Source organism: Heterocephalus glaber, unplaced genomic scaffold (genome assembly GCF_053883595.1).
Source record: "Heterocephalus glaber isolate CG9 unplaced genomic scaffold, H.glaber_assembly_v1.0 deba00001817, whole genome shotgun sequence".
Classification (NCBI taxonomy): domain Eukaryota; kingdom Metazoa; phylum Chordata; class Mammalia; order Rodentia; family Bathyergidae; genus Heterocephalus; species Heterocephalus glaber.
In genome coordinates this window covers 316,055-334,145 of record NW_028258485.1, presented here as the reverse complement: position 1 = coordinate 334,145, position 18,091 = coordinate 316,055, and the positions used below count along the sequence as shown (strand labels likewise).

The 18,091-nt window shown below is 40.5% G+C and overlaps 1 protein-coding gene across 1 annotated transcript in view; it reads left to right on the top strand.

The window, feature by feature from the left end:
- Positions 1 to 18,091, top strand: part of Anos1 (anosmin 1) — a 135,782-nt gene that overhangs the window by 45,685 nt on the left and 72,006 nt on the right. Inside the window, exon 3 of the mRNA XM_087203961.1 lies at positions 16,137 to 16,199. Within this exon, the coding sequence (XP_087060087.1) occupies positions 16,137 to 16,199 (63 nt within the window). The remainder of the gene's footprint in view (positions 1 to 16,136; positions 16,200 to 18,091) is intronic.

Sequence of the window (18,091 nt, the reverse complement as noted above, 5' to 3'; positions counted from 1 at the left end):
AAGCTAAAGTGAAACTCATAATTTATTTTTTTAAAGAGACAAGAATATCTCTGAGTTTCAAACAAGCTATGCATTTTCCAGATTCAGAAGGTAAGACCTTCCTGGGAATCCACTGGACAAACTCACGTTGCTTGTTCTCCATTCAAGGGGTAGAGGAGCTTGGTGGATTTGTCAATATCGGGTGACATGTCTGATCACAAGGCTTTTGGATTAAGGCTGAAGTTTCATTACAGAGATTCCTCCAGAGCATTACAGACACCAGTCTCATGTCTTCTGAGAAGATGTTGCCATAAATGAGTCAGTGATGTTTTCATCATGGGAGTCTCATTCCTCTCAGCTGAGTTTATCAGAGGAAATCACCTATATGTGGCCTCTGAAATCTTGTGTCAGAAGGAAAGACATACACAAAACTCTGGATTCAGAGAGGGACTGAACCCATGTATTTCCCCTTAAAAGTAAAAATACAGATTTTAAAATAAACTTTAAAAAAGGGAAAGCCAAAATATGACACATTTAACAGGCGAGTGGAGACACATGAAAAGGGGAAGCACAAGTCAGGACACACAATCCAGTCAAGTAAATCTACCACTATGTCGGGCAAATGTATTGAACTGAAGCTGTCTGGAAAGCTCAGGTGTTTTGAGTATGGAGTCTGAGGCTTTATCCACACAAGAAGTGTTTCTTCAAGAAGCCAGTAACTGGAAATCCCATTCGATTCATGTCCTTTTGACATTTGCAGAAAACCCTTTGGTATGGGACATTTCTTGGGCTGCTGGACCACAGAAGGTCTAGATTCCCTATCATGGGTGTGAAAGTGGACACAGCTTTCAGCTACTACTCTGCCTCATTCCACTTATTCTCAGAGGATATGGAGTTGCATGTTATTATACTTTAGATCTGGAATATCTTCCAGTGTCCTCCATGTTTTAAAGGGATGGTCTCCCAGAATGATCCTATTGGGACATAGTGGAACCTTTAAGAGGCGGAGCCTAGCGGGAGAGCGGCAGTCTTTGTAGGTGAGACCCTGAAGGGGATTGTGGGACTTCAGCCCCTGCCTCCTTTTCACTTCCTGGCCGTGAAGTGAGCAGCTTTACCTCCTCACACATTTACTGCCTTGCCACAGGCTTAATAGCAACAGTATCAATCACCCATGAATTGGAACCTCCAAAACTGTGAGCAAAAGTAAACCTTTCCTCTTTAAAAGTTGATTATTTCCGGTGCTTTGTTACAGGAAGGGAAGCTGCCACCCCTGTATGGTAGCACGCTTTTGAGACTGAGTTCTGCTGCAGTACAATCAAGTCGTTTTGAAATTACCTGTGGGAAGCCCATCTAATGTAATATTAGGATTGAATGGTGCTCCTCATTATGATGCACCTTAATGGAAGCAGAAGAGAATGACACCTATAGTGGCAGAACCCTATTCATTAAGCTTCAAATGTTAGTTCACCAGGGACTTGAAATGATAAGATCATTTTACTAAATTAATTGATTTAAAACAGGGTGCATGATGCCAAGTTGCAAACATGTCCGTATTTTTTCCAATAGAAAGACCTTCTCTGCATGCATTATAGGGAATTCATCCATGGGTACCAGTTTTTACAGTGGTAGGTCTAGAATTTATTTCTTTTCCAAGGGATCATTTATTTTTTAAGAGGCTATATTTTTTCTATATGAACAACAGAGAAAGGTGTTTCAGCTGACCCTTAAAACATTTGAGAATTTAATTGTTTTCTAGCATTTTCTAGACTTAATCTTTTTCAGTTATTATGTGTATTGCATGGGAAATAGATATTTTAAGGTTAACATTAAAAGGGAAACACTTAAGGATCTTTTTGAAGTTCAGATGCAGTCCTCATGGGGATTATCTGGGTGCCTTTTTCTGCCTGCTACTTTAGACCAGACCCACTCAATCCCAATCTTGGTGAAATGTAGGGGAAGGGCAGGCCAATTCCATGCTTTAAATGCTATTGATCTACATTGCTTGATTCACTGAATGGAATACAGATGTCTGACAAGAGGAATATAATTATTCAAAATAGTACAGTTAAAGCTCACTGAATTTTTGTCTTATAACTTGAAAGTCTGGCAAGAAAAATAGATTAATTTTTAATCATTATTCTACATACATTATTCACCGGTGAATTTAGAAACTGTTTTTATATAATGGTATTGTTGGGGTGTAATTTATATGCCATACATTTTTCCCCCTGGGACTGCAGGGGCTACATTCTCAGCCCTATTTATTTATTTATTTATTTAGATAGGTTCTCACTCAGTTGCCCATGCTGGATTTGAATCTGTGATCTCCCTGCCTCAGCCTCTCAGAGTTCACTGATTACAGGTAAGTGCCACCATGCCTGGTTTAACCACTGAGTACTCTTGTCATCATCCTTAGGAAAACACCATAGGCTTTGGCAATTACTTCCCTCTCCCTCTCGCTCCCATTCCTCTGGCCCTACGTAAACACTAGCATACCTTCTGGCTCTCTATAGGATAGATTGACACATTATTCTCTTAGGTAGAGGGACACATTGTAGACACTTAAATGAATGGAATTGTGTTGGGCAGCATCCCATTACTATCACAAATACCCAAGATGACCAACTTATAAAGAGGAGAGGATTTTTCGGGCTCATGGATTTAGAGGTTCTAGGCTGTGACTGGGGGGACCCATTGTTTTTAGGGCTCTGGTGGGGACCAATATGCCATGGCAGGAGTAGAGTGACAAGAAAAACTGAAGAGATTGGGATGTCCCACATTTCCCTTCAGGGCACACTTCGATGGCTTATAGACCTCCTACTAGGTCTTATCTATTGTGGCAAACTGGGCTCAAGCCTTTTCCACACAGGCCTTAGGGGCTACATTTAAGATCCAAAGTGTAGGAGGAGTCATACACGCAGTGTCTGTCTGGGATCCTTCACCTTAGTGGAATGTTTTTAATGTCCCTTATGCTGAAGTGTGTGCATAGCAGTAGTCCATTCCTTTCATCACCAAAGATATCCCATCATATTTTTTAATTTTATTCATTCATTCATCTGTTGATGTATATTGTTTCCATTTTTGGCCATTAAGAACAATAGTATTATGAAATTCATGCCTTAATTTTGGTAGTATGAGTGGAATTACAAACTATTGGATATATTTTGTCCTGAGATTTTTGTCCATGAGTCTATGTCTAATTGATTGTAGAATTATGTTACAGGAAACACTAACCTTAACTCAGTTCAGAGGGAATTTGGGTTAAAACATTTTAGAAAAGTTGAGTAGGGTACATATACATTACCGAGACTCTGAAATCATTACAGTGGACATTTACTTTTACCTCCTGAACTATCTGTGGCCTGTATAGTAATTGAGGTAATGTCCCCCTGGGCTTAAGAAATCCATAAGGATTTCAAATAAAATTTCATGTACATGTGTGCACATATGAGTATGCACATGCGCATGTGTGTTATTTGCATTTCAGTCTCCTGATTTGTAGGGCTCAAATTTGCTCTTTTATAATATTCTCCCTGAGAAAGGGTGATCAAGAAGTTAACTCTCCTTTGGATACAGTTTTCATTAATATCCTACTATTGGTGCGATAATTGGATCCACCTCCCAGCAAGAAAAAGAGGATGACAGAAATGATGGTTAAATGAGAAGACTATAAGGAAGGCAATTTTGTTTCACTTGACATTATGATGGTAGTTTCCTTTTTCCTCTTCCCCAATACCTGATCTTTCCCTCCTTCACTATGGAGGAACTAGGTAGTCCGCAGTGTGTTGATTTTGTTTCTTTGTGCGTACTTGTCTGTATCCTATTATGTTTACAGTGACTCTCGAGAGTCACAAAATATTTTATTTTTATTGTTTTCTCCCTCATAAAGCTCATTCTTCATTTGGACAGCCCATATGGCTAACTGATGTACTCATTTCTAACAATTTCCTTGGCACTGTAATAGGTCTATTCTTCTGCACGTAGGCTGTTGAAGTAAGCACCTAATCTTGGAGAGTACAGCAGGAGGAAGCATAATTTTGTTAGGACTAGAACACACTACTGTGTTAGAAAACTAATTGTGTTTTTTTTAAAAAACCACCTTTGGTCATATTTCAGTAGAATCTTTTAGGGAATGATTTCTTCCACAGGTTTCTCTCTGGAACAGAAATTGTACCTATAACCTGTAGAAATTATTGGTATTAATTAAATGAATTGAAGCATTCTACACAGAGACTTTAAAAAGATAGAACGAACTCTTTGTGCCTTTGAATACTAAGTCTCCTAATTCCCTGTATTAAGACGAGTTCATTTCAGAACTATGATTTCATTGGGAGAAATGGAGCGATAGCATTTAAAAGCGTCCTGTAGGTTCTTTCGCTTGTGAAAAGTGTGAGCACAAGACTTTTTTGTTTTGTTTTGTTTCCTCTGTAGGGCAACAAGTGGGAAGGGAGCTTGTGTGAAAGGAAGGCTCCTCTCTCACGACTTCAGCGAATTGATTTGGTAGGGCCATCAGCCTGGTAGGCAGCGGATTGGATTTCCATTCGCCTGATACTCCGTCAAGTGGCAGAAGGGAGTTTGTTTGTCGGGGACCGAGCCTGGGGCTCCTGTTCCTCTCCCTCCTGCCTGTTAGGAGATGGTGGTGTGAAGACAAACAGATGCCCGCTGTCCCGCTGCAGCGCTTAACCTGACCTCCCCGGCTCACAAAGGAGGGCTTTTAGGTCCCCCGTGAAACAGGCCCTGCTCTTCATCCCGCCGTGAAATTGCTGTGAAAAGCCCGGGGCCTCTCACTGCGGGGGCGCGCGGGGCGGGGAGATGGTGAGGCTGGGAGGCTGCTGGGAAGCCAGAGCGGAAACCCCAAGCCCCCGCAGGGACAAAGAGGGCCTTTCCCCTTCGCTCATTGTTGGTGGTCATCGGCTCCCAGAGCGGTGCACAGGGGCGTTGGAGCCTTTTGCTGTTGCCTGCCCACTTAGTCTTCTGGGGAGGAATGTGCCCGAGAGGGTGCTGGGAGTCCAGGCATCCCCGAGCCTCACTGTCACGGGCGTTGCTTAGTAACAGCAGCAGAAACTGCATCTCGGCAAACCCCACAGAAATACACGCTCCCCACTGCCTCGGAAGGCCTTGCCGCTTCTGAGCCTCCATGTTCTAGTTCTAGGGAGGCTCTGTTTCCTGGGGGAAGGTGCTCTTTCGAGATCCTACTTCACCCTTGCCTTCTCTCTGCTTTTCAGCCCATGTCATTCCTATTAAATATTTATGAATCGAGCACGAGTTTCTAATGTGTTCTATAAATACACAGACTTCCCTATTGTATTGAAGAAGTAAACAGAAAGCCTTCCTCAAATTACAAAAGTGCTCTAAATGTCATTAGGAGCACAGTGGATTGGTTTTCTTCTCTCTGAAGTGAGCTATATTCTCAGCAGTGTCTTGATTGTTCAATTTTTGAAAGGATTCAGAGTGTTTTGTGTCAGTCTCATGAATTGATGCATGTAACACTAAATAAATGAATTGGCAGAAAACTGAAACTCGTGAAAGAACTGCCCTTTTATCTGTCCTTGTTCAGTTACGCAACTCATTGTAGTGGGATTCAGTAATAGCAAGTGGCCTACTCCCATTTGTGAGTTGGTACACCTCATCTAAAATTTCCAAAAACAGCCAGGGGTGGCGGCACATGGCTGTAATCTCAGCTCTCAGGAGGCTGGGGCTAAAGGATGGCTGTAAGTTTGAAGCCAGCCTAGGCTACAGAGTGAGTTCAAGGCCGGCCTGGGCTACATAATGAATTCCAGGCCAGTCTGGGCTACATAGCAAGCAAAGCAAACAAATGAGCAAAATTTCCAAAACTAATTTCACGTGTGGGCAAAATTCTTCCTAAGCTTCCTTGAAATAAAAGAAAGTAGTCATTCACTCTATTGTATTTGTCATCAATATCACAGATGTCTCTTATAGTGCCCCTATGTAAGTTATTTTCAAATGCAATACATTTCCTTTGGGAAATTTTACCGTTTGATGAAGCCCACTGTTGCATGCGATCTTTCTGAGAAAATGAAATTATTAATTCTCCAAAAGCCATCTGAGTTTGAGGGTAGCAGAAACAAGATCATTTGACTCCAATAAAGGGAACAGAAATTTCTTCTGTGACAGAGCCATTTTCTTGGCTCTGTTGTTCACGTCTACATCCTCCCTGCTGCGCTTCTGAAGCACATTCAGAGTCTGCTGAGTCCCAAGCTTCTCTTTGCTCAGTGGCTAAGGGTGACAGAGTAGCTTGTGTACCACAGACCACTGCCACCTTTCACCTCAGAGAAAGGCAGAAACTTCTTGGAGTGGATTCACATGGCAGAAATCGACAGCTTCATTTCAAGCTTAAAAAGGTCACACTTATGTCGAACATGATCTTCCATCCCACCTGTTTTTGCCTGGTCCATCCCACTCACTGTTTTGTTTTCTACCTGAACATGTCCCTTCATCTGAGAGACTCGGGGTGGGAGTTTGGCTGCCCCACGTGGACTCAGTCCTCGTTCCACAGATTGGTCCCAAGGTACTGTAATGGTTCAGTCCACATCTCCATCACACGTTAAGGTCCAAGCAGACTGTTTCAGGTTTCCATGGGCTCTCTGGTCACTGAGATCATCAGACACATCAGTGTAGTGCAGTAAAGAAGAAAGCAGACTATGCTAGGCATGGAAGCTGGAGGTAATTGAATACGGGGACTTAGGTGCTCCTGAAATGGTGGATGGACTTGGTGGAATGGGCTGTCCAGCAGTGCGCTAGGATAGTGCAGAGCACATCTTCCTTCCTGCTCTGAGCCTTCTCTGGACAACCTGTGTCAGACTGAAGAAGCTTCCTCTCAGGAAGCCCCTGCTGACACTGAGGAGCTGCAGGGGACAGGCTGGAAAATACTTTCTGCTTTCTTGCTGCCTTCAGCTGCTCCATTGTAATCAAGTTGAATGCAGAATCTTAGTGACAAATTTCTTCAGGGAAATGTTTTTCTTCCCTGTGCACCTAGAAGGAAACTACAATGAATATTGAACGCACACCTTTGGATTTTCTTTCAAAACTTTCCATCTGTCTTCTGCAGTATGGTAGTCAGTAGCTCCAATAGGGCTCTCCAAATTTAAATCAACATTAAATGAAGGGAAATATTTCACTGTTCAGTTGCACTGGTCACAGTTTGAGAACTTAATATCTTTATGTGACTAATGGCTATCGGGGAATAAATAGAAAGGACATTTCAACTTTTACATTATATTGGATAACTTTGCTTTATTATAGATGATGTGAGCTTCCTTTTTAGGTTTTGTGTGTGTGTGTGTGTGTGTGTGTGTGTGTGTGTGTGCATGTGTGTGCCCATGCATGTGTTTTTCTTTGTTTGCAATTTTTGGTTCAGTGGAGCAACTAGTGGATGACCAGGCAAAGGAGTCAAGAGGTGAAGCATAGAGTCATTAAACAGGACTCAATTAACTGAGTTGTGAAATGCAAAACAACAACAAACAACAAGAGACATCTTTGAACAAGTTCGTAATTGTGCATCTCAGGTTAGCGTAATGAAGGGAAACAAGCTGAATACACGAAGTCTAATTTGCTCAGGGTGCTAAGAAGGCAGTTGTAGCCCCTGTGCAAAATCTCCTGACAGACAATAATTAAACAAACCTGCATTCTTCTGCAAACTTCCTCAGTTTGTGTTTGCTCCACATTCTGCTCAGGATCAAAAAAGGCTTTGATTGTTAAATTATTTTAATGGAACTTCTTCAGCTATAAGAACCTTAACGTGACTCTTCTGGGGGTAAAGGAAAGACAGACAAAAGTTAAATATCCATGTGAGATTGTGCAAATTTCCAGCCAAAGACTGAATGGCTTTTCTTGTAAATAGATTTTCCCATCCATAACTAATATATGTTCTCCACCATGGTGTCTCTGTTTTGATCTCTGGAAAGTTATGAATATTATGTCAAACCCTTTGCTTTTGAGCAGACCTACCGCAGAATACCAGGTTGAATAGGTTTGACAAGGGGTGCGCTGATGTCTTAGAGGAGCTTTTCTGATGACAAAGCTGGGGTGATTTGATCTAGCAAGGAAGACTGGAAACATGAAAGTCCTCCCTGGTCCTTTCAAGAACACCCCATGCCTTCCTTGAGCCTGACATGTGAGACAGGCAAACCACACAGACAGATATTAAGCTGTCAGTGGAAGGGATTAGCTCCGACACACTTGCCGAGTTGTCTGATAATAATAGGGACAAGCTTCATGTTAGGTTCTTAGAACCTACTCTAATCACCCGGCTCTCAGACAGATTGCATTTCTCTGAAATAAGGGGACAGTGTCCATCTATCCAAAGCATTCTTATATATCACGAATGGAAATGATTTGAATAGCCCACAAGCAAACATGATAAATCAGACAGCCTCTGACACTGCTCTGTGTGCTTTAGCGTTGAGACAGAGAGCAAAATCAGATTGCTTCTGCGACACACATCACCTCTAATCATGGTATTAGCACAGAGAAAAAGAATGCCAGGCCACCCGGCTTGGGAATATGATGGATGTGATTCTCCAAAACCAGCAGTTCAGTGATGTCATAGGAATTGTGTGTCACCAAGAGAAAGTTAGAAGAAAATAGACGTACAGAACAAAGCTCAGAGGCAGACTTGCCTAAGCTTTTCAACTCAGCGTCAAGTGAAGGAAACCCTAATCTCCATTCAACTTGTAGCCTGTCACCGAGGAGGTTTTAACGTTGGGGCTTAGGGATGTCAGGAGCATGCTGTGCAGATTAAAATGCGATTTTCATTCCGGAGACAATGGCTGTTAAGCCCAAGAAATGTTCTGATGGTAAATGTCATGGCATTAGGCAGAATCTTGACCTAATGAATGACTAGGGCTCTGGGTATACAAGACGGGCAGTTTCTCTTGGAAAAGCTGCCAATGGGCATCAATACCTGGGCATCAATGTTGGAGAAACCTAAGTGGTTTCTTTGATAGTTGGCCAAAGACACACATGCCTATAATCAAGCTGTCATATAAAAGGGTGTGTGTGCATATAGGCATGCACATATGTGCACTTTTGGGATTGGAAATTACAGGTAGAGATAATATTTGTCTTGACTATGTTGATGAAATATGCATTTTTCATTCCCCCCATGAGCATTTTCAATTTCTCCCTCTGTGAATGCCTTTTCCTCATGCATTTCTCTGCTAAGAGATTACATACTGCTGGAGGCAGGGCATTTTGGCCACATTTCCTCCTATCTTGGTGATGAGATGAGTACTTTACACATAGGACATTTTTTTTTCTATTAAGTTTATTGGTACATTTTAGGTATACATTATGACCACATTCATCACTGGGAATTTGTACCTGTACATGATATATCTTGGTTCTAGTTTTTTCCCCATTCCCCTTCCCTTGTCTGCATTTTCCACCCCTCCCTATTTACAAAAACTTTTGTTTCCATTTTTTCCTTCTTTTCTCATATTTTTTCCTTCCCTTCTTTCCTTTCCCCCGCCCTCATCTCTACTTCCCCTTCCCCTTTGGACCTTTTCTTCCTATTTTGCATTATCTATTACACATTTTGGTCCTTGTTTACACTTTCAGTTTCTCACACCAGAGAAACTATTTGCTATTTACACATTTAATCCATACTTCTTGATTTAGCAGATGTGTACTTGAGGGATTGAAGTCTATGGAATACTGGCTGCTTTGCTTTTGTGTGGCTTCTATTTATTTAGCATCTCAGCTATGTATGAAAATTTAAATTTTCTGTGAGCCTTCATTCACTTCAGAATGTATTGGGATTGCTGTTTTGGCAATGAAATGTCCCTTGCTGTACTTGATGAAAGTGTTTGGTTAAATGCAACTTTAATGAGTGTTTGGCTTCATGTATGGAATTGGGGCTAAAGTGGCCAAATGATTGTTCATCCATATGGTATCAACAGCTTCCTTCTTTGCCAGAACTATGGCTCATACAAGTTAGACATCTTTCTCTGTGATATGAAATACTCAGCCTTATTGGTCATAAGTGCATAAACACCTTAGAATTGTAGCTCCTAAGGCATTTTGGAACTGAATCTTTTCTGGGATCATCATAATTTAGTAATCTCATAGATTTGCAAAGTACTTTTCCATTTACAAATCTCTTACACACATTATCTCATTAAGCCCCTGTAGCAATTGGCATAAACAGGCCATGGGTTATAACAGAAATAACATTTCATCTACCACTCTGAAACTGGAGTTCCAATTTCATTTTTTCCAGCTTTCTCAGACCCACTTAGTTTGTGTCCTGAAGCTCTCCCAGCTGCGCTGTTTCCTTGTTTTTCCATAGGCTGGTGGTGGTAAGCTTCCATTGAACAAATAGTTCTAAAAGAGCCCCGTAATCTGTAAAAGTTGCAGCATGCTTTCCTGTCCTGAATTTGTTTTTATGAAGTTAAGATGGAATATTGTGCTACTGTAGTTGGATTTGCAAACAGAGGCATTGGATTTTTCCATAGCATGTTTGATTTTCTCATTATTGATGAGATACAAGGTTGAATTAGGGCTCAAACCAAACCATCCTGTTCCTTCTTCCATGTGGCTTGTGGATTATTCCTTAAAATCTGCTCCCTCATCTGTACCCTTAGTTCATGTACCTTGTGAAAGGTTAAAAAACAAGTACAAGGAAGGCTATCCTGAAGAGGAGTCCATAAACCAGTGTGAACCCATAAACTTCACAAATCAGGCTGCTTGGGTTTGGCAGTTATCTTGTCCCCCAGCGTTTCGTGTGCTGGAAGCTTGGTCCCCAATGTATGTATGGAGATAGTGGGACATGTAAGAGGTGATGTTTAGGTTACAAATGGGTTGATGCTATTTTGAGGGGTGGCTTAGGTCCTATAGGAGTCCACTGGTTCCATGAGAAGGCTTTATTATAAGAGTGACTCCAGCCCCCATTCTGTAGCTTCCTTGATACACATGTCATTTTTGCACACATAACTGTGTGGACAGCAGAAATAGATGTTTTGAGCTGGGCAGTGTCTCAGTTACTTTGTCCTCACTGAGACACACCTTCTAACACCTACAGCTCTAAGGAAGAAAAGTTTATTTTGGCTCACAGTTTGTAGAGATTTTAGTCCATAGTCAGCTGGCTCCCAGGCAGAGCAACATGACAGAGGATGATGGCAGAGGAGAAACAGTCCGTGGCATGGTAGGCAGGAAACAGAAGGAGATCCAAGGGGGAAGGAGGGAGACAGACCCTTCCAGGCCGTGCCCTCAGTGATCCACTTCGTCCAATCAGATACCACCTCCCAACATCACATTTAGCTATAAAACCCATCAGTGGACTAATCTCACCTATGAGTGCATTGAGCTTTAGGGGTACATATAGATACAAACCATAACAGATGGCTGGGACAGGAGAATCACAAGTTTGACCCTAATTTAAGCAGTTTAGAAAACTCTGTCTCAAAATAAAATATGAAAAGGGCTGGGAATGTAGCTCAGTGGTAGAGCACTTGCCTATCATGTCTGAGGCCTTGGAATCAATGCCAGTTATCCCCTCCCCATTCAAAAAAGAAAGATGCTTTGATGGAGCTATTAATTTGAATGGAGAAGGATTCATTAAGGAAGAAATGCAGTAACAGATTGGATGCAGAAAGAATCTTATATTTGGGGAGCAGAAACAAGACCAGTTTTCCTGAAGGCAATTCATCCAGCTTAGAAGAATTTGATCAGGCAGAATTTCTGTTTGACCTTTGAATGTCAAACTGCATACTTTGTACTTAATTTGGTATTCATTGACAAGTTTTTGTTAGGGAATTTAGGTCATCAATGCTATGTTTTAGAAGCATGAATATGACAAATACATAGAATTAATCCAAGATTAGAGGTCACCGTTCAGAGCATCCTTTACTGCTCCAACCTGCTCAAAGTGCACTGTATTACCAGCACTAACTCACTGAATTTCTGTTGCTTTTTGTTCAAAAGTTGGCAGCATTGACATTGTGGGGGAGCTAATTTTTTTTATAGTAAGGGGCTGTCCTGTATGTTGCCAGTGGCTTCCACCCACTAGAAACCTGTCCTAGCTCCCTCCCCTCCAGTTATACTAAGCTTGTCTCTAGATGTTGCCAGATGTCTGAAGAGTCTAAATTCACCCTCACTTCAGAGCAACTTTCTTAGAAGAGTTTATATAGCTTATCTGCTACCTTATATTTTAAACACATTACAGTAGACAGAATGGCCTCTATGTGTTACGCAGTCCGTGCACCAGGTGGAAGCTTTCCACAGAATTGGTGTTGCTGGCTTCTCTGCAAAGTTTGGGGCTGCAGGGGGAGTGAAGAACAGCTGTTGCCTGGGCATTCAGTAGCCCCCTTAGTGCACTACTCTCACTGTCATTCTTGATTGTCCTTCATTGGCCCCTGTCACTCTTACACAATATTTGATTGGCCCCTGGAAACTAACCCCAGGTCCTGGTTATAAAAACACAGACTTATCAGTTCATTCAAAAGGATTCCTTGAGTTGCAGCTATCCATTAAAGATATCACAGTAATGGCACCCAATTTCCATGCTTGTGTAACTTTCACCCTAGTAGAATATCATATGGATGTATTTTATATTTCTGTAGGTTTTGAGATGTAGCCTTAGTATAAGATTATCACTGAAACAAGTGATACTGAGAGTATATCTTTCTAAGTAACGGGAAAAAGAAAACTGTTGTTAGCTACATTCCAAGTGATGACACATAGGATTATTTCTCTAAACCAATTTGTTTTTCACCTGAGATTTCAAGTTTTTCTCCACTGGGCTCCATGAAGTATCCTCAGATGAAATTATTTCATACAACTCATCATTTTACATCCTGAAAACCTAACACACTGGCTAAAAATGGTAACTTCTATTACTGTTTTGTATAGTTTTAGGCAATATATGATCATAGCACTCATGGTGGTGATGTGATATGTAACACATTACAGAGTAGTTATCAGCTGGTGGCATTGTTACTTTCGTATTTGTTTCTCTCTTGATGAGAGATTTGAGGCTCCTCTCATTTGACATTTAAGTTTTCTTATTACTTGGAAAACCAAGCTGAAGCTGGATGAAGTACGAATGAGTGTCATTTTCTTCTTTTAGCTTTATGGTAATATGTTTTTTACTGTAATAATTTCTTTTTTTTTTTTTTTTTTTTGGTACTGGGGATCGAACTCGGGTCCTTGTGCTTGTGCAGCAGGCGGCGAAAACACTGAGCTAAATCCCCGGCCCTACTGTAATAATTTTTTAAGAAAGTACATAATCACTATATATTCCAGTCACACCTGATACTTCTAGTAGTGTATTTTCTCAATTTATATTTCTGATGGTGCTAGAGAGAAAAAAGTAGGTAACTATTTTGAAGCATTGTTAGGCACCTTTAGTAGTTTCTTGGATGGAAGAAATGCTTGTTGGTGGTTCTCTGAGTGAAATGACTTGCAGGTTGCTGTGACTATGCCCAGGAACTAGCCTTGGGTCATGTGCCACTGTCCTGCTAGATGGTAGAAGACCGCAGTCTGGGCCCAGGCTCAAGGTATTTCATGGAGTACCATTCATTCACCTGAAATTGTCTTGAGAAAGAATCCAGTTTTTGCAAACTTATTATTGACCACTACCATTCATTTGGCTAGTATACAATGTCAGGGGGAAAAATGAGAGAGCTCTGAGATAGTCTCAGGAAACAAAAATTCCTCTTTAAGGAACTCAGGAAAGTAGGCATGATTTTAAATAGTGTTTCATTGCTGTTATAAAATTGCAATCTTTTATTGGAGTCGCTATGTTGGTAAAGAATCAAACATTTGGATTTCATTATACTTGGGAGAGACAAACTCATATGTCTTAGGAAAGTATTGTCAAAGAGCTCTACTTTAAAAAAATTAAAATAATTTAAAATGAATTGTTCCCATGCAGCATTACTCAATATAAAATCTGAAGTATTCTCGTAAGAGAGATTTCTTCTTAATGGGACATCTGTGAAACAAAAGCAGACATTATAGAGTCTTGGACTCAAATTTGATAACAGTTCCTTTGAAAGCTTAGAAAGAATCAGGATTCCAAGTGGAGCTTGCTGGAAAAGGCCCCGGGGCCCTGCCCCTCACAGTCTGCCAATGAAGGCCGAGGGTGAAGCCCATGAGTGAGTGCACATTGGTAGCAAAGCCCACGGTAGTACATCACTGTGAAGGGAGACTGGCTGCTATGGGACCAGTAGTTTATTTCCCTTATGCTTTTGGTTGAGATTGGCCTTGGATATTTGAAAATAAACCTCTATCACTGAGGCTTTTAACACAGGGAGGAAGGAAGCCACTGCTCCTTCAACATAGAGTAAAACAATCATGCTGGTCTGCGATATATACTAAATTTTGCATTATATATTTCTGAAGCATAGCAAGAATTTTGATTTGAATTAGAAAATATATCAAAGATGAAAGTCAAAATCATATGTGAAATAATCATAAGGTTAAGTATGAGAATCATATGCTTTTATTTAGATGGCTGACATTTGACTTCTACTAAGCTATTATTTTTTACTAATTAAAACTTGCATAAAATATAATCTGGAGAGACAAATTTCCTTGCATATGAATGTAACATTTTAATTTTCATCATGAGGTCTATTGTATACACAGAGGCTCTCTCTCTCTCTATATATATATCCCATGCAATATGCTGTATGAACTATATATGATATACAATAATAAACTATATTATATATGCACATAAATTATTTAGCAACAGTATTATTTACTATCACAATTTTTATGGGGAAGTAGAGCTTAATATTTTCTTTCTTCCAATTTTTATTTTTATTTGTTTTATTAGCCCATGTTTGCAGTATATAATGATCACATCTTTGTGGGGAATTGGTCCATGTGCATGACACATCTCAGTTTATTTTTCATCCCCTCCTCTTCCCTCCCCCACTCCCTCCCTCTCTTGATCCCATTCCCATTTGCAAACGATCTGTCTCCCTACTTCCTAGTATCTTTTTATCTTGTCCTTATTTATATTTTGGGTTTCTCATATAAGAGAATCCATGCAATATTTACACTTGTGGCATCTGATTTATTTTACTTAACATTGTGATCTCACGGTACATCCATTTCTTACAAATGACTCAAGTTTATCTTTCATTATAGCAGAGTAGTACTCCACTGTGTGTAAATACCACATTTTCTTAATCTAGCCATGTATTACTGGACATACAGCCCACTTCCAAGATTTAGTGGTTATGAATTGTGCTGTTATAAACATGGGTTTGCATGTATTGCTGTAATATAATGTCTTTAATTCTTTTGAGAAGATATCTAGTAGGGGAATAACTGGATGGAATGGTATTTCTGGTTTTAGTATTTTGAGGATTCTCTGTACTGATTTCCATACTGGTTGTACTAGTTCATGTTTTCACAATGTGGAAGTGTTGTTTTTTTTTCCCTGTAGCCTATCCAGCATTTATTATTATTTGATTTCTTGATGGTAACCATTCTTTCTGGAGTTAGATGGAATCTCAGTGTTGCTTTAATTTGCATTTCTCTGATGACCAGAGATGTTGAACATTTTTTCATGTATTTATTGGGCATTTGTCGTAGTTCTTCTGAAAAGTGTCTACTCTTTCAGCTAGTTGTCCATGTTTTGGTTGAGTGATATATGTTTAAATAAGCTTTATTTTCTGTTATGAAACTCGCCTATGAGAATTCAAATTCGGAGTTATTTAGTAGAGTAATTAAACTAGATAGATGTCAAGATGTAAGTTAATTATATGGGTATATTTAATACATTTTCTCATATTTATAGAGTATTGAAAGTGTAGCCCAATTTAAAAGCAAGTTGATACTACATTTTACAAGACAAAGTAAAAGCAATTTGATATTACATTTTTGGGAGACAAAATGAAAGCAATTAAAAACAAGTTGATATTACATTTTTTAGAAGAAATTTAATCTGAAGCAACAAACATTAAAAAGTATTTCTTAGACTTTAAGAAAAAGTATAAAAACTTTTATAGCATAGTTTTTACACAAAATATTCTACCTGATAGTGTATATCATTTCTTTTCCTATAACTTCCTTCCAGGCTGCATACGCTCCCTCTTTCAACACTGTTGAAATACATTTCTTTTTGTTCCTTGGCTTTGGCTTTTGCCCATGCCTTATTTATTTATGTTTCTCTCTTCCAGTGCCTGGAGCCCTGCAAGGAACCCGGGGACCTGAGAAAGCACCAGTGTCAAAGCTTCTGTGAGGTAAGAGAACATCACCTTAATTGTATCCCCTACATCTGGCAGGTGAGACGTCACCATCTGCCCACCTTGCACTGGGAAGTTTTCTGTGCATTGCGAAAATGTTCCTGCCCTTAGGGAGAAGCAACTCCCATTTCTGCAAGTGGGGTTTCTCAATAATTTCATGCCACTGATTCCTTTTGGGACTCCCTCTTCCTGGGTAGAATGCTTGCCCACTCTTACCTGTGTGGGGGGCATCTTATTTCACCCATCCTATCACTTAGAGAATAAAGGGAATGGAGTGTCCTGAAGGATCAATGTGTACAATCACCGGTAATGGGGAAGAGGGGAGGAGCTGTCTTCTGAGCTATCTCCTGTAGCTTAGTTTATCCTAAAATGTAGCCAGGAAGCTGGGAGACAGGTGGATTGCCTGGTTCCAAAAATAGTGGATCTGAGGGGAAATGAGAATCTGAATTTCTTTTTTTGGTACCAGGGATCAAACTCAGGTCCTTGTGCTTGCATGGAAGACAAGCAGCAGAACCACTGAGCTAAATCCCTGGCCCTATCTGAAGTTTCTTGAGGGCCAATAGAGAATGCAGTAGAAAGAGCTCAGTAGGGCCGTGAAGGATGCCCAGTTCAAAGTCTTGGAGGCAAACCAGAAATGTGCCCCAGGGCATCAGAATGAAATTATGCTATGGAGCATCTCTGAAGGGATCCAGGGAGACATGGTGGTCCAGTCTTCCTCTGTAGCATGTACAAGTGTAATCCTGTTTGTATGTGGATTTTGTTTTGAGATAATTGCAGAATTGGCATCATACTCACTGCCTCGATATGTATTGTTAATTTGACCTTCAAATCCCCTGGGGGTTAAGCAAGGCAGATGTTAAATCTCCAAGATCTGTGCTTGGGGGAAGCCAGGAAAGCCCTGGCAAGGGGAGACTCAGAAAACGAGGTCACTGATATGATCCCACATGTGGCCAGTGCTCTGGTTAAAAGGGCTGGGGCCAACCCGCTGTCCTCTGGCATCCATCCATGGCCACCCAGTCCCTGGTGCGGGTGGCTCCACTTGCTCCATCACCAGGGGTCATGGTGTTGTAGACTTATTTTAGATAAGTGGAGTGAAAGTACTTCTCAGTTTCCCAAGTGATCACCCCTACTCTTCCATATCTCAGTTGTTTTTGCTCCGGATGATTCTTTCTCAGCATTTTGCATCTGGCTAGAATACTGATAATTGGAGGACTTTTATTCTGTGATGTTGGCAGAAGCACCTCTGTCCTAAGCATTCCTGTCAGGGAAGTCTTTGGAAACAGTTTTTTAATGTTGAGAGTGTAAAGGCCTTGAATAATTCATAGGGCTCCTTGTAGATATTCAGGGTTATTTAGCCAATTGCTCTGCAATTGACAGCCCTGGCTGAGCTAAAGACTTAGTGCTAAATCAAATAGGAAAATAACCCATGCTGTCTCTTTGAATGCTTTTCCATCTCTGTATATTTTCTTTTTTTATCTTGCAGGAAATGTCTGATTATTCTGTAGCAATAGGCTAAATGCTTGAAAACCTTGGAGGACTTTTCCTACATTAGGTAGGCCAGTCATTCATTGAGACAGACCTTATCCAACCCAGTCCATCTCATCTGAGGACAGTACGTGAAAACAGTGCAGTGTCACAAATCCGAGCTTTCACTGGGTAAAATTTCAGACCCCCAAAGGGACTGCAGATTTGACTCTTGAAACAACTAGACTGTTAAATATGTCTGGCCCAATGTGTTTATGTGTAAGATCATCCAATCTCATTTGATTTTTAAGGTGTGTGTTTGCAAATTATACTCCACAGGAGAAAACTGAACCACTGCTTGAATTTGCAAATAAAACTTTATTGGCACACAGCAACACTAAATGTTGATTTAGATATGGCTGATG